This window comes from Peromyscus leucopus, chromosome 8b, assembly GCF_004664715.2.
Source record: "Peromyscus leucopus breed LL Stock chromosome 8b, UCI_PerLeu_2.1, whole genome shotgun sequence".
Classification (NCBI taxonomy): Eukaryota; Metazoa; Chordata; class Mammalia; order Rodentia; family Cricetidae; genus Peromyscus; species Peromyscus leucopus.
The window spans coordinates 105289151-105301759 of record NC_051086.1 but is presented as its reverse complement, the minus strand read 5'-3'; the positions used below and the strand labels follow the sequence as shown (position 1 = coordinate 105301759).

The 12609-nt window shown below is 52.4% G+C and overlaps 2 protein-coding genes across 6 annotated transcripts; both read left to right on the top strand.

Annotated features, from left to right (window-relative positions):
- The first annotated feature begins 919 nt into the window (after positions 1 to 919).
- On the top strand, positions 920 to 2217 carry Myadml2 (myeloid associated differentiation marker like 2). Its single transcript, XM_028853625.2, has one exon. The coding sequence runs from the start codon at positions 1272 to 1274 to the stop codon at positions 2193 to 2195; it is 924 nt and encodes a 307-aa protein (XP_028709458.1). The 5' UTR covers positions 920 to 1271; the 3' UTR covers positions 2196 to 2217.
- Positions 2218 to 3114: 897 nt separating this feature from the next.
- Positions 3115 to 9259, top strand: Pycr1 (pyrroline-5-carboxylate reductase 1). 5 transcript variants are annotated; one of them, XM_028853621.2, is made up of 8 exons: positions 3115 to 3203; positions 5743 to 5871; positions 6073 to 6143; positions 6782 to 6961; positions 7193 to 7414; positions 7552 to 7644; positions 7808 to 7971; positions 8994 to 9259. In XM_028853621.2, the coding sequence occupies exons 2-8, from the start codon at positions 5805 to 5807 to the stop codon at positions 9151 to 9153; spliced, it is 957 nt and encodes a 318-aa protein (XP_028709454.1). In that variant the 5' UTR covers positions 3115 to 3203; positions 5743 to 5804; the 3' UTR covers positions 9154 to 9259. The 5 variants fall into 5 exon arrangements, with proteins under 5 accessions (XP_028709454.1, XP_037056737.1, XP_037056736.1 ...); XM_028853620.2 differs by lacking the exon at positions 3115 to 3203 and adding an exon at positions 3927 to 5355; XM_028853623.2 differs by lacking the exon at positions 3115 to 3203 and adding an exon at positions 5362 to 5473.
- Positions 9260 to 12609: the final 3350 nt, after the last annotated feature.

Here is a 12609-nt window from a genome sequence, read left to right as displayed (position 1 = left end):
CCGTAGGCTCACAAAAGGTGCACATACATACATACAGGCAAAACACTCATACACACAAAATAAAATAAAATGCAGCTGGAGAAGGCCAGGTGGTGGTGGCCCATGTCTTTAATCCGAGCACTTGGGAGGCAGAGGCAGAGGATCTCCGTGAGTTTGAAGCCAGCCTGGTCTACAAAGAGAGTAGGACAGACTCCAAAGCTACACAGAGAAACCCTGTCGCAAAAAAATAAATAAATAAAATAAAAATAAAAGAGGCTGGAGAGATGGATCAGTGGTTAAGAGCACTGGCTGCTCTTCCAGAGGACATGGGTTCAATTCCCAGCAACTATATGGCAGCTCACAATTGTCTGTAACTCCAGCTCCAGGGGATCCAGCACTCTCACACAGACATAGATGCAGGCAAAACACCAACGCACTTAAAATAAAAATAAATAAATTATTTAAAAAAATAAAGATAAGTAAATCTGATTTTTTATTTTAATAAAAATATTCAAGGTCATCCTCAACTATTTAGTGAGTTTGAGGTTAGCCTGGGCTGCGTGAGACCCCGTCTCCAAAATAAAGAAATAAATGGAAAAAAACAAAGGCAGAGTTGACGTGGCGTTTCTCCTTTGGAGCCTCTCCTACTCTCAGGAGTTCTTTCTCACTCTCTTCTTAATAAATCTATTTTTGCTCTGCTAAAAAAGGAAGAAAGAAAAAAAGGAGAGTTGAGCCAGGCCAGGTGACACCGGCCTGCAACACAACAATCAAAGAATCCCTCCTCTGCCTTCTAGAGTCCCTGCTGTTCCTCCACCTCTCTGTGCCCTTTCCTTAGCATGCTGGACCCAGAGGTTGCTTGATGCTTAGCTGTGACCCCCAGGGGAAAGCCCCTGCTCTCTGCTCTCACCCAGCCCCTCCCCCACACCATACTGACCGGGACTGACAGATGCAGGTGCTTCAGAGGCAGGGGGTGGCTGTCCAGCATCCAGAGGCTAACTAATAGTCCTGTCAGGGAATCTTCGTGGGATGCAGGGGTCAGATGTCCCTCCAGAATGGGAACCAGCATGCAGGCTGCTATTCCGGGGCTCTGATCAGGCTGTTTATTTATAGCGCTGGGGGGGAGGGCTCCCAACACCAGCAGCGGAGAGGCTGCTCTGCTGCAATGTCACTGTTAACACTGCCACTGCAGACTGCCAGCACCCGCCGTTGCCGCCGCAGAGGACAGAGGTCTCTCAGCTGGCCAGACCCCCAGGGCAGCTGGGCACTTGTGAGGCTGGGAGGTAGAGAGCCTGATGGGCAGCACCATGGAGCCCCCAGGGGGCGCATACCTGCACTTAGGCGCTGTGACCTCCCCGGTAGGCACAGCCCGAGTGCTGCAGCTGGCCTTCGGCTGTACCACCTTCAGTTTGGTTGCTCACCGTGGTGGTTTTGGGGGTGTCCAGGGCACTTTCTGCATGGCTGCCTGGGGCTTCTGTTTTGCCTTCTCAGTGCTGGTGGTGGCCTGTGAGTTCACAAGGCTCCACAGCTGCCTGCGCCTTTCCTGGGGCAACTTCACAGCAGCCTTTGCCATGCTGGCAACTCTGCTGTGTGCCACGGCCGCCGTCATCTACCCTCTGTACTTCACCCGGCTGGAGTGCCCACCTGAGCCTGCCGGATGCATGGCCAGAAACTTCCGCCTGGCCGCCAGCGTCTTCGCAGGACTCCTCTTCCTGGCCTACGCTGCTGAGGTGGCCCTGACACGGGCACGGCCAGGTCAGGTAGCCAGCTACATGGCGACGGTGTCCGGACTCCTTAAGATCGTCCAGGCCTTTGTGGCCTGCATCATCTTCGGGGCACTCGTTCATGACAGTCGCTATGGGCGCTACATGGCCACACAGTGGTGCGTGGCTGTCTACAGCCTGTGCTTCATGGCCACAGTGGCCGTGGTGGCCCTGAGTGTGATGGGACACACAGGGGGCCTGGGGTGCCCATTTGACCGCCTAGTGGTAGTGTACACCTTCCTGGCTGTGCTCCTGTACCTCAGTGCCGCAGTCATCTGGCCGGTCTTCTGCTTCGACCCCAAGTACGGAGAGCCAGCACGGCCCCCTGACTGCCGCCGAGGCAGCTGCCCCTGGGACAGCCAGCTGGTGGTAGCTATTTTCACCTACGTCAACCTGCTCCTTTACATCGTCGACCTCGCCTACTCCCAGAGGATCCGTTTCGTGCCTACCTTGTAGCCTGACCCATCCGTCTCCTCTCTCTGGCTGAGAGCACCTAAAGCTGACCAATGTGAGCGAAGACATGTGGAAACGAGGGAGGTTGGGGGCTCAGGCAAGTCTGCTCTTGGACATCGGGCAGCAATAGGAGAGGCAAAGAGGAAGGACAGGGGCAGGAGGGGGGGCTTTTGGGTTCCCACTCTTCCTGTCGTCTCCGTCTTTTCCTCTCTGTTTCTCAGTTTCCCGGCCAGCCTTAGGCTCAGTGCTAGTCGCTGTACCAAACGGAAACTTTTTGGAGCAGATGCTGCTGTAATTCATTTTGCAGATGGCAATAGTGAAGCTAGATGAACTTCAGAGGTGGGCCAGTATTGGTGTCTTGAGATAGCATTTAGCTGGGGTTAGAAATCGGTCAATTTCCTGAGGTTGAAATGGGTGAAAAACAAGCCACGAACACCAGGGTCGGGCCAGTGGAAGGAATGCGGGGGCCGGAACCTCCCCCTGAGAGGAGTCTCTCTTGGGATGGTTGTGACCGTCTGTAGAGAAACCTGGCGACTAGGATGGACCTCTTCTGTGTCTGGGAGTATCCCAGTGGTCTCAACCTCTTGAAACAGAGAAAAGACTGTGCTGTGGTTCTCAGGTGGCCTCGTGTCAAAGGTCAACACTAGAATCACCGTGAAAAGAAGAGGGTCTCATGACAGTGATGGAGCTTTTGCCCAGACACCCGGCACAGACTGACTCAGACGCTTCTGCAGTGCCTGCCATGGGTTCTGGCAGGCTGGCTTGGTTAGCAGCATTGACTCACAGTGAAGAGCCATCTTGGGGTAGCCACTGGCCGTGGAGTCTGGTCACTGGGCCTCCACTCAAGCATCTTGTTAGCCAGTTGCTCCTGAACACTAGGACTTGCTGGCATCCTCCTCCTCCACTTTAGATTTAGCTTCTCCTATGCAAGAGCCCAGACTGGACTAACCTTGGGAAGCCCTTCAGCCCATTAACTGACTGTCCCCCAGGTCCTCCAGCAGGAAATAAAAGGTGAATGCTCGTTTACACCTGGCCTGCTACCTTTGATGAATACCCAGACAAGCTACCTTCTCATTGCGTGCTCTGAGAAAAGGTCTAAACCAGGTCATTAGTGGGAGGATGTGTCCTTGGGGGTACCTGGGTCCTGGGATAAGGACAAGGCTTGGCCTTGTCTGAGCCTTCTGAAAATGTAGCAGGTCAGGGTGGCTCAAAAGGCAGAATGCAGAAAAGAAAGGTAAACTTTGGCTCCTTCTCTTTGCTCCTAAAGGCATCCGAAGCCCCACACTGAGGTCTTCAGGGCCCAGATCACAGGGAGAGAGGCTGCTGCCCTCTGGGCAGTGGAGCTGACAACATTTAGACTCTGGGCCATGAGCCAGGCCTTGCGTGGTACTGTGTGGCGCTTGCTGGCTAGCTGGAGAAGGAACACTTGGGTCAGTCAAAAACTGAGTTGGGACCAATGTCATTTACTTGGATGGGTAGGCGTAGGTAGCTTCTGGGTCTGCAGGTGCCCTGAACGATGAAAGTTTTGAACATCAAAAGGCCACATCTTCAGGGAACAAAGCACAAAAAAGGAATATGTCAGGCACGCACATCCTGTCTAGAGAGGGACCCTGATGTTTCTTTTTCTTTTCTCTCTTATTTATTAGTATTATACATGTATGATGTATGTGTGATGGGGGACACCACAGTGCATGTGTGGAGGTCACAAGAAAACTGTGTGGACTTAGTTCTTCTACCTTATATGTGTTCAGGAGAACCAACTCAGGTGGTCAGGTTGTTAGGCTTTCGAAGCAAGCTCTTTTCCCACTGAGCCGAACAACTTAACAACTGCCTCCCCTTCGTTTTTCTTTTTTTCCCCTTTGAGACAGGGTTTCACAGTGTAGTCCCAGCTGGCCTCCCTCTGGACATCCCCTTGCCTCAGCTTCCCTAGTGCTGGGATTACAGGCTTGTGATACCTCACCACGGTTGACTGTTTTTTGGGGGGGTCCCTTTCATTCTTTTACTAGCTAAAACTCTGAAACTAAGTCCATCTTAGTGCATCTGTCTCTAAGTCCTCAGTGTTCTTTGTTCAGTGGCCTTCTGCTTCCAGCATCATATCCAACCTAAATTTCAGAGGTCCTGGGGGAAGACTCAAGAGGAAAATGGGAGAAAGGTTTCTGGGGCTCCCTAGACTACAAGAGTGTCTTTCTTTGGTTTTAGGGATGTTGTTTATTGTCATTTGGAGGAAAGCATCCCCCCAGAAAAGGAGTTCTGGGTAGTGTTAGTTGCCGTGTGGGTGCTGGGAACAGAATCCAGGTCCTCTGCCAGAGCAACAAGTGCTCTTAAGTGCTGAGCCATCTCTCCAACCCTGGAAAGTATCTGAAATAGAGAGTTGAGTTTGGGAAACCGAACTTCTAGGTTTTGTGCATAGGTTTGAGCCGTCAACTTGGCACAGGTGTTCCAGCCTTTTTCTTAGAGGGTAAGTACCAAATTGGCCGTCCAGACATTACCGTGGAGTAGTCTCCTAGTTTGGGTGGTGATCGTTAATGAGAAGGGACGAAAACCCAAACCTTGCAGGCTAGAAACTTCCTAATGGTTTTTGAAATTACTCTCTAAAGCAGCTTCTTTATCTAAGGCAAAACCACGACGGGAAAAACATAAGCAAGCAACCTCTGATGGGAGTGGGAGAGACAGGCGCCGGAATCATGCGTGCTTTGGTAGAGTGAGTCTGGGGGATCACAGACTGCTCTGCAGCTTCGAGACCAGCAGATAGGCCCTGAGCACCTCTGGGGGTTGCGGATGCCCAGAGCCCATTGTCCCTAAAACCCATAGTTAGAGAACTGGGGCCCTGCAGGATGGAGGAGGCTCGGGAAGTAGTGGGCCTGTGGCTGCAGAAGGTGCCTAGCTTTCAAACGAACACTTGCAATGAGACTACAGATAAGAGGGGCGGATTCGTGGCTTTGGAGGTACTGATTTGTCCACCTCTGGGAGGGAGCGGAGAGGCGTGTCTGTCCTGGCCCCGTGGATGATGCAATGAAAAGGTTCCAGTTGCAGCTGTAGATTGGCTAGTTTCCGGACGCCGCACCGTGCATTGGCTGAAGTGGAGTGGGGGCGGGGCCGGTGGGCGTGGGTGCCGCGTGGCAGATGCAGAGGGCTGGGCCCTCGCGGGTGTCGCTGAGCCCAGGTAGCTACTCTGGACGTTGTGGGACTGCCGGCTCCGGGGATGGGACTTCTGTAATGAAGGCTTCGGAGATAGGACTGGGACCCAAGCTGAAGGCAGACGGGGCACTTGGGTGTTGAGGGTACTCTTGATTCCGAGCCCTTCCTTACAATCAGTCGCTTCCCTTGCGGCTCCCTGAGCCCTTTTCAGAGGCCAGGCATCCTGGCTCTGGGCAGCAGGTGGTTGTGTTTTGGGGTGTTGGGGAACTGGGACAACTTCTCAGCCCGGCTAGCCGAGGAGCAACATAGAAATTAGGCAGGGGGTATGGGGGTGGGGGAGCAGCTGGCTGCCAGGAGCGGCCAGACCTGGTACTACCCACCCAGTCTCTTGCTTTCCATTCTGTTGGTCCAGTTTGCAGCTGCCCTGCAGAGCCGGCGCTAGCTGTGAAGGCCGTGGGTGCTGGACCTCCGGACATGAGCGTGGGTTTCATCGGGGCGGGCCAGCTGGCTTTTGCCCTAGCCAAGGGCTTCACAGCAGCAGGTAGATTCCTCTAGGGCGGGGAGGGTGCTGACACAGAGTGTCTGGGTTAGTGACCTCAGTCCTTTGGGAAATGGCAGCTGCCATATGTTTGGAGTTGCTGTCCTAAAGGGGGTGGGGAGTGTTTCTCTGCTGTCTCCTTCCTAGCAATGTGGGTCAGAGAGGCTCAAACTAGTTTTGAGGGAGGAACTCTGTCCCTTGCAGGTGTTCTGGCTGCTCACAAGATAATGGCCAGCTCCCCAGACATGGACCAAGCCACGGTCTCTGCCCTCCGGGTAGGTGCCAGATGGAAGCAGATAGGAAGTCTTGGGTTAAGTGTGCATCACACCCGACTGAGGGCCAGGCTGGAGAGCAGCTGTACTGTAGCCCCTACTCCAGTGGGCAAGCAAACCTGCCATGAGGATCCCGCCTCCCTGCCCTGTCATGAATACAGATGGTAGGAGAAGGTGTTAGTCTGGAATGGGATTACCTAGATGGGAGTTAAAGGAGCCCTCTGGACGGCTAGGCAGCATTGAACCCAGACAGTGGGCCAGGGGTGGTAGTAACTACAACTCCTGTTTGCTATGGCTCAGTCGGGATTTCGGGACAAAGATGTGGGGGTCAGGCTCCCAGCTTGAGACCACCATCCGCCTCCAGAAGGCAGGCAGCTGCAGAGACTGCAGTCATGACCCTCAGGTGGGATGAGCTGGGCTGTGGTTTAGAAGGCTGTGATGTCCCTTTTCTGTTCCAAAGGGGACACATTCCAGGGCATAGTGCTCTTTCCATGTCTAGGTAAGGACAGGTGAGTGGGTTTTGACTCCCAACCCAGCCTGCACCACAGCCCAGCAGCCTTTGGGCTTCTCTGCACACAAGGCTCTCAGCTTTGTGGGCAGACGGTCCATGAGGCAAGCTGAGTGCCCTTGCACTCCTGCAGAGGATAGGGGTGAACCTGACATCTCATAACAAAGAGACAGTGCGCCACAGTGATGTGCTCTTCCTGGCTGTGAAGCCACACATCATCCCCTTCATCCTGGATGAAATTGGTGCCAACATTGAGGACAGACACATTGTGGTGTCCTGTGCAGCGGGTGTCACCATCAACTCCATTGAAAAGGTGGGTGACATGGGCCAGATCCATAGGGCTTTGGAGAGATGGGGGAGTGAAGATGTGGTCGGGGGCTCTGCTCTGGCTGTCAGGCTTCTTTACCTGGGTATAACAGCCCAGCCCACAGCAAGAACCCAGGAAGTGCTCAGTTGGGGAAGCAAGCAGGTCCACACTCTCTTCCATGCCTGGGGTGAGGACAAATGGCCAAGGCCAGAGTGATAGAGCTGGTTTCTTTTCCAGAAGCTGACAACATTCCAGCCAGCTCCCAAAGTCATCCGCTGTATGACCAACACCCCGGTCGTAGTGCGGGAGGGTGTGACTGTGTACGCCACGGGCACTCACGCTCAGGTGGAGGATGGCAGACTCGTGGAGCAGCTCATGTGCAGTGTGGGCTTCTGCACAGAGGTCGAGGAAGATCTGATTGACGCTGTCACGGGGCTCAGTGGCAGCGGCCCTGCCTATGTGAGAACTGGAGCGACGGGTGGTGGTCAGGTTAATGGGCAGTTCCCGGGGCCTCTGTACACCTGTTTCTGCTGCCCTCTACTCTGGGTCCCAGAGAAGAGGGTAGGACAGTGGCTGAGAATGCATTCTCCCCACAGGCTTTCACAGCCCTGGATGCTCTTGCTGATGGTGGTGTGAAAATGGGACTTCCAAGACGCCTGGCTGTCCGCCTAGGGGCCCAGGCCCTCCTGGTCAGTGTTTTGAGATACTTGTGGGAGCTGTTCCTTGCTAAAACCAAAATTGGTGTCCTGGGGACATGTGAGTGGGGAGTCAGCAGGTACTTTGGTGGCTGGGGACTCTGTAGGGCAGGTAAATAGGTGCCCTACTGCCATCAGTTCCTCTTTCTTGTCACAGGGGGCAGCTAAGATGCTACTAGACTCAGAACAGCATCCAGGCCAGCTCAAGGACAATGTCTGCTCTCCTGGTGGGGCCACCATCCATGCCTTGCATGTGCTGGAGAGTGGGGGCTTTCGCTCACTGCTTATCAATGCTGTGGAGGCCTCCTGCATCCGCACTCGGTAGGTCCTGCTGTCCCCACTCCCCAGCCACCTACTTCCTACAGAATCCCGGCTTCAGAGGCTTCAGTGCAGTTATTCACTTAGCAGATGCCATTGAGCCCTGTCCTGGCCCTGAGCATGATTACAGAAGTTTCAAGGTTCCTTGGGTCACAATATGCAATGCCTCTAGCTCCCTTCCACTGTTCTGTAGACATTCTCTGGTCCTGCAATACAGCCTCCACTCAGTTTCACCATCATAGCCATGGAACCAGGCTAGAATGGTGGCTGGCAGTTTTGGGGGCCTGGTTCAGCACCTTCTTCGTGACCTTTCCCAAGTTAAGTGAGTTAGCTACGCTAGTCAGCATGTTGGCAGCAAGATAGCCTGGTGAGAGTTGAATGAAACATGCCTAGGTTCCCTCAGTTGTTGTAAGGCAAAGCCGAGGCTGGGAATCACTGTCCCAGGCTCATGTCCACAGAGTAAGCCAACAGTATCTTTCTTGTCAGTGTCCACCCTCTAGCACAAATGCCTAGAGAAGTCCAAGGGCCACAGCAAGGCTTGGACATGGGACCTAGCCACCTAGCATGGCCCATAAAGGAAACAGGAGAAGCAAGATCCTGCCACAAGCTGGGCAGTGAAGAGTTCAGGGTTAGGAGTGCTGAGCCATCTTGATGTGGTTGATATTGTAGCCAGGGTGACCCTGAGTCACTCTAAATGGTGTGAGAAGTGGCTGTGCTGCTGCTGTATAATAGACCGGGGGGCTGGGTGGTGGTGGCGCACACCTTTAATCCACTCGGAGGCAGAGCCAGGCGGATCTCTGTGAGTTCGAGGTCAGCCTGGTCTACAGAGTAAGATCCAGAACAGGCACCAAAACTACACAGAGAACCCTGTATCGGGGAAAAAAAAAAAAAGGCAGGAGGAGGACTACAGGTGTAAAAGGCCCAGAGATGGGGTGCTGGTATAGCACTGCCCACCATAGCTGCTGTTGGAACTGTGGTTCTGGGAGAAGGAGAAACTCAGACCTAGTGTCTCTTTGCTTTTCCAGGGAGCTGCAGACCATGGCTGATCAGGAAACTGTCTCTCCTGCTGCCATCAAAAAGACTGTCCTGGACAAGGTGAAACTGGACTCCTCTGCTGGGGTCTCCCTGTCTTCTGGCCATATCAAGCCACTGCCCTGCAGCCTGGCCCCAGCAGGCAAGGAGTGATTCATCTGCCCATCCTCCTCATGCTCTCTGCCCCCTCTATCTATCTATCTATCTATCTATCTATCTATCTATCTCTTTTGAGACAGGGTTTCTCTGTGTAGCCCTGGCTTAGAACTCGCTCTGTAGACCAGGCTGGCCTCGAACTCAGTTTTTTGTTGTTGTTGTTTTTCTTTATTGTTGTTTAAGCAGGGTTTTGTTATGTAGTCCAAGTTAGCTTTGAACTCTTAACCCTCCACTCTAGTTTCCCAAATTCTGGGATTATAGGTGAGTGTCAACATGCCAGGTTCCTTTTTTCTTTTAAGATGGTGGTTTGATGTGTTGCCTAGACAAGACTCAAACTTCCTCGGCTCAGGGTTTGCTATCATGTCAGCCCCCTCAAGTGCACACCACCTGGCTTTCATGGTTCTTCACTTTCTTCTCTCCTTATCTGAAGTTTCTGCTCTGGGCTCTCTAGCTCAAAACCACACAGAATATCCCCATAGCAGGCCCTTGCCCATAGCCGGGTCAGCCAGGAAGGGGAAGATCACTTACAACCAGGGGTCTCCACCGCTTCCTCTGGAGCTTAGGCCTGTGGTGTCTTCATCCTCCCTAGATCCAAGGCCATCCACCTTTGGGGGACCCCTTTCTCACACGTGGTTGTCTGTCCTTTCTCTGTGAAGACCACCTAGTCCCAGACATCCTGTACCTCCTTCTAGAGACTTCATCTTCTACCAAGGATCTCACTAGGCATTTGGAAAAGGGACTTCTCAGGTAGCTCATGAAACCTTAGCTTGTTTCTGAACTAACTCACCAAATACTGTTACTTCTCTTCCTATCCTTTCAGTTGAATAAAAAAAATTTCCCAGATGTTCCCATTTACCTATTTGTCACCTGTGGAGAGAAGCTTGCTTGGACAGGGGAGCATAATACTGAAGGAGGAGCCAGTAACACAGGTTCCATCAAGCTGGCTATGGCCAGGCTGAAGGTCCCCCATAGAGCAGAGGGCTACGGAGCTTCATTGCCTCTCTCATAACAAACCGGCCTGAAGGCTGGCACCCTAACAGGGCTTGGCACAGTGTTGGTGAGGGGCACCAACCTCTTCTGCCCCATCCCTGTAGCTTGCCAGGGGGAGATGTCTTACTGGCGGATCCAGGCTGTGCAAGGCCAAGTTCCTGATGAGGAGAAAACCTTTGAGGGGAGTATCAGAATTTTCCAGATGGACAGAATCAAAGTGACAGACGTATGCATAGAAACAGTAAGGAGCCGCTGCCTCCAGAGTACTGGGATTAGAAGCTTTCAGTGAAACACTTGGGAGGCAGAGGCAGGCAGATCTCTGTGAGTTCAAGGGTAGCCTGGTCTACAAAGCAAGTTCCAGGACAGTCAGGGCTGCTACATAGGGAAACCTATCTCTGTGAGGCAGGGAACAGAAAAAAAAGCCCGGTGGTGGTGGTGCCGCCACCGGCGGCGGCCGCACACCTTTAATCTAATCTCATCACACAGAAGGCAGAGATAGGTAGATCTCTGAGTTTGAGGCAGCCTGATCTACAGAGCAAGTTCCAGGACAGCCAGGGCTACACAGAAAAATCCTGTCTCCAAAACAAAACAAAAACCTGTTGCTGCTACAATTCCAAAAGCTGATATATGAGGGCTGACACTGTGTGTGTGTGTGTGTGTGTGTGCGTGTGCGCCCTTGACTATGCTACAGGGAGGGTAGACATTCTAAGTATTTTCTTTTTTCTTTTCGAGACAGTTTCTTTGTGTAGCTTTGGAGCCTGTCCTGGAACTCGCTCTGTAGACCAGGCTGGCCTCGAACTCACAGAGATCTGCCTGCCTCTACCTCCCAAGTGCTGGGATTAAAGGTGTGTGCCACCACTGCCCAGCCTAAGTATTTTCATACCAGATTAATGTTTAAATTACTGAATGAACAAGCAAACAAAAACACATCTAAATTAGTAGACTTTTGGCTGGGTGGTGGTGGCACACACCTTTAACCTCAGCACTTGGAAGGCCAGCCTGGTCTATAGATTGAGTTCCAGGACAGCCAGGGTTGCACAGAGAAACCCTGTCTTGAAAAACCAAAAATAAATAAATAAATAATAAATTAGTAGACTTTGGTGTTAAGAACAGCATTTTAGGGATAGAGAGATGACTCAGCAGATAAGAGGAAGTCTGGGTCACCTCCTGGAGTGTCCTCTACAAGTCCCAGAGGACAGGGTAGAGGGCAGTGGCATTCATCCTTCAGAGGATCTGAGTTCAGTTCCCAGCACCTACATGAAGCTTACAACTATTTTTAACTCCAGTCCCACGGTATTCAATGTCCTTTACTGGCCTCCAAGGGCACCAGGTACACATGAGGTACACATACATATATGTGGGCAAACATTCATGCTCATAAAAAATTGAAAGAAAAAAAAATATATATATATATATTGGTTTTTCTAGACAGGGTTTCTCACAGAGATCCGCCTGCATCTGCCTCCCAAGTGCTGAGGTTAAAGGTGTGTGCCACCACCCAGCACAACAGACCTTTTTATGGTCTGATGTTTCTTTAGTTAGAAGTCACTGAGCTTGGAGATGGGAAGATGAGGTCCCTACCTCAAAAGGTTATGTAAACAAGCCTTCAGGGAGCCTGAGAGTTGATTGTGCAGAAGAAAGAGCCCAGGTGAGCCAGGAGCTTCCTGTGCAGCAGAGAGCAGGTCAGAGGAAAGAGGTCTTCGGAGGCTTCACATCAGGATCTCTCTCCTTCTTCTAGTCTCCCATGAACAGTTCAGAACCAAGGCTGGTTGAGAGGGTTGGAAGACATACTCCAGCTGCGGTAAGAAACAGCGCCGGAGGCATGGGGGACCAGAAGGTTTGAGCTACTGCCTGAGCGCTGGTTGTACTGATGCCGTGTGGCAGATGGGTGGCCTGGAAAGTACCACTCTGCAAAAGAGAGCCCTGTCTGCAAGACTCATGCAATGAGCCTACTAAAGCTCTATGCTCTCTAAGACCCCAGCTCCTCTATTCTCCACCACTATTCCCAGGGACAAGTATCCCAAGCCTGTGTGGGGAGCCAGGGGAGGGTTCTTGAGGAGGTGAGACTTCTGTGGTGAGGCAGCTCTGCCCCTCACCAACGGCAGGCCCCAGTTAGATCCACATATGCTCCTGAGGTCTTGTTTCAATATGGATTCTACTTTCCCTCAGCACCCCTCCATGAATATAGGCACATTAATCACTGCTCCATACATGTCAGGACCCTGTCGTTCTGAGGAAGATTCTGGAGATTGGGTCACCTCCTGGGGTGTTCTCCTCTCCATGGCACCCTTGGGATGAGTGCCCTGACATGTAGCACCAGCCTCAGGGTTAACCCTGGAGCCCAGGGTTCTCCACCCCAATGAAGCAGCTCCACACCACCGCACTACGGACTCCAGAAGAGTCCATCGCTGTTCTTTCTTGTAGACACCTGTGGCCCTGTGTGTGCATGCTCAAACTCTGTCC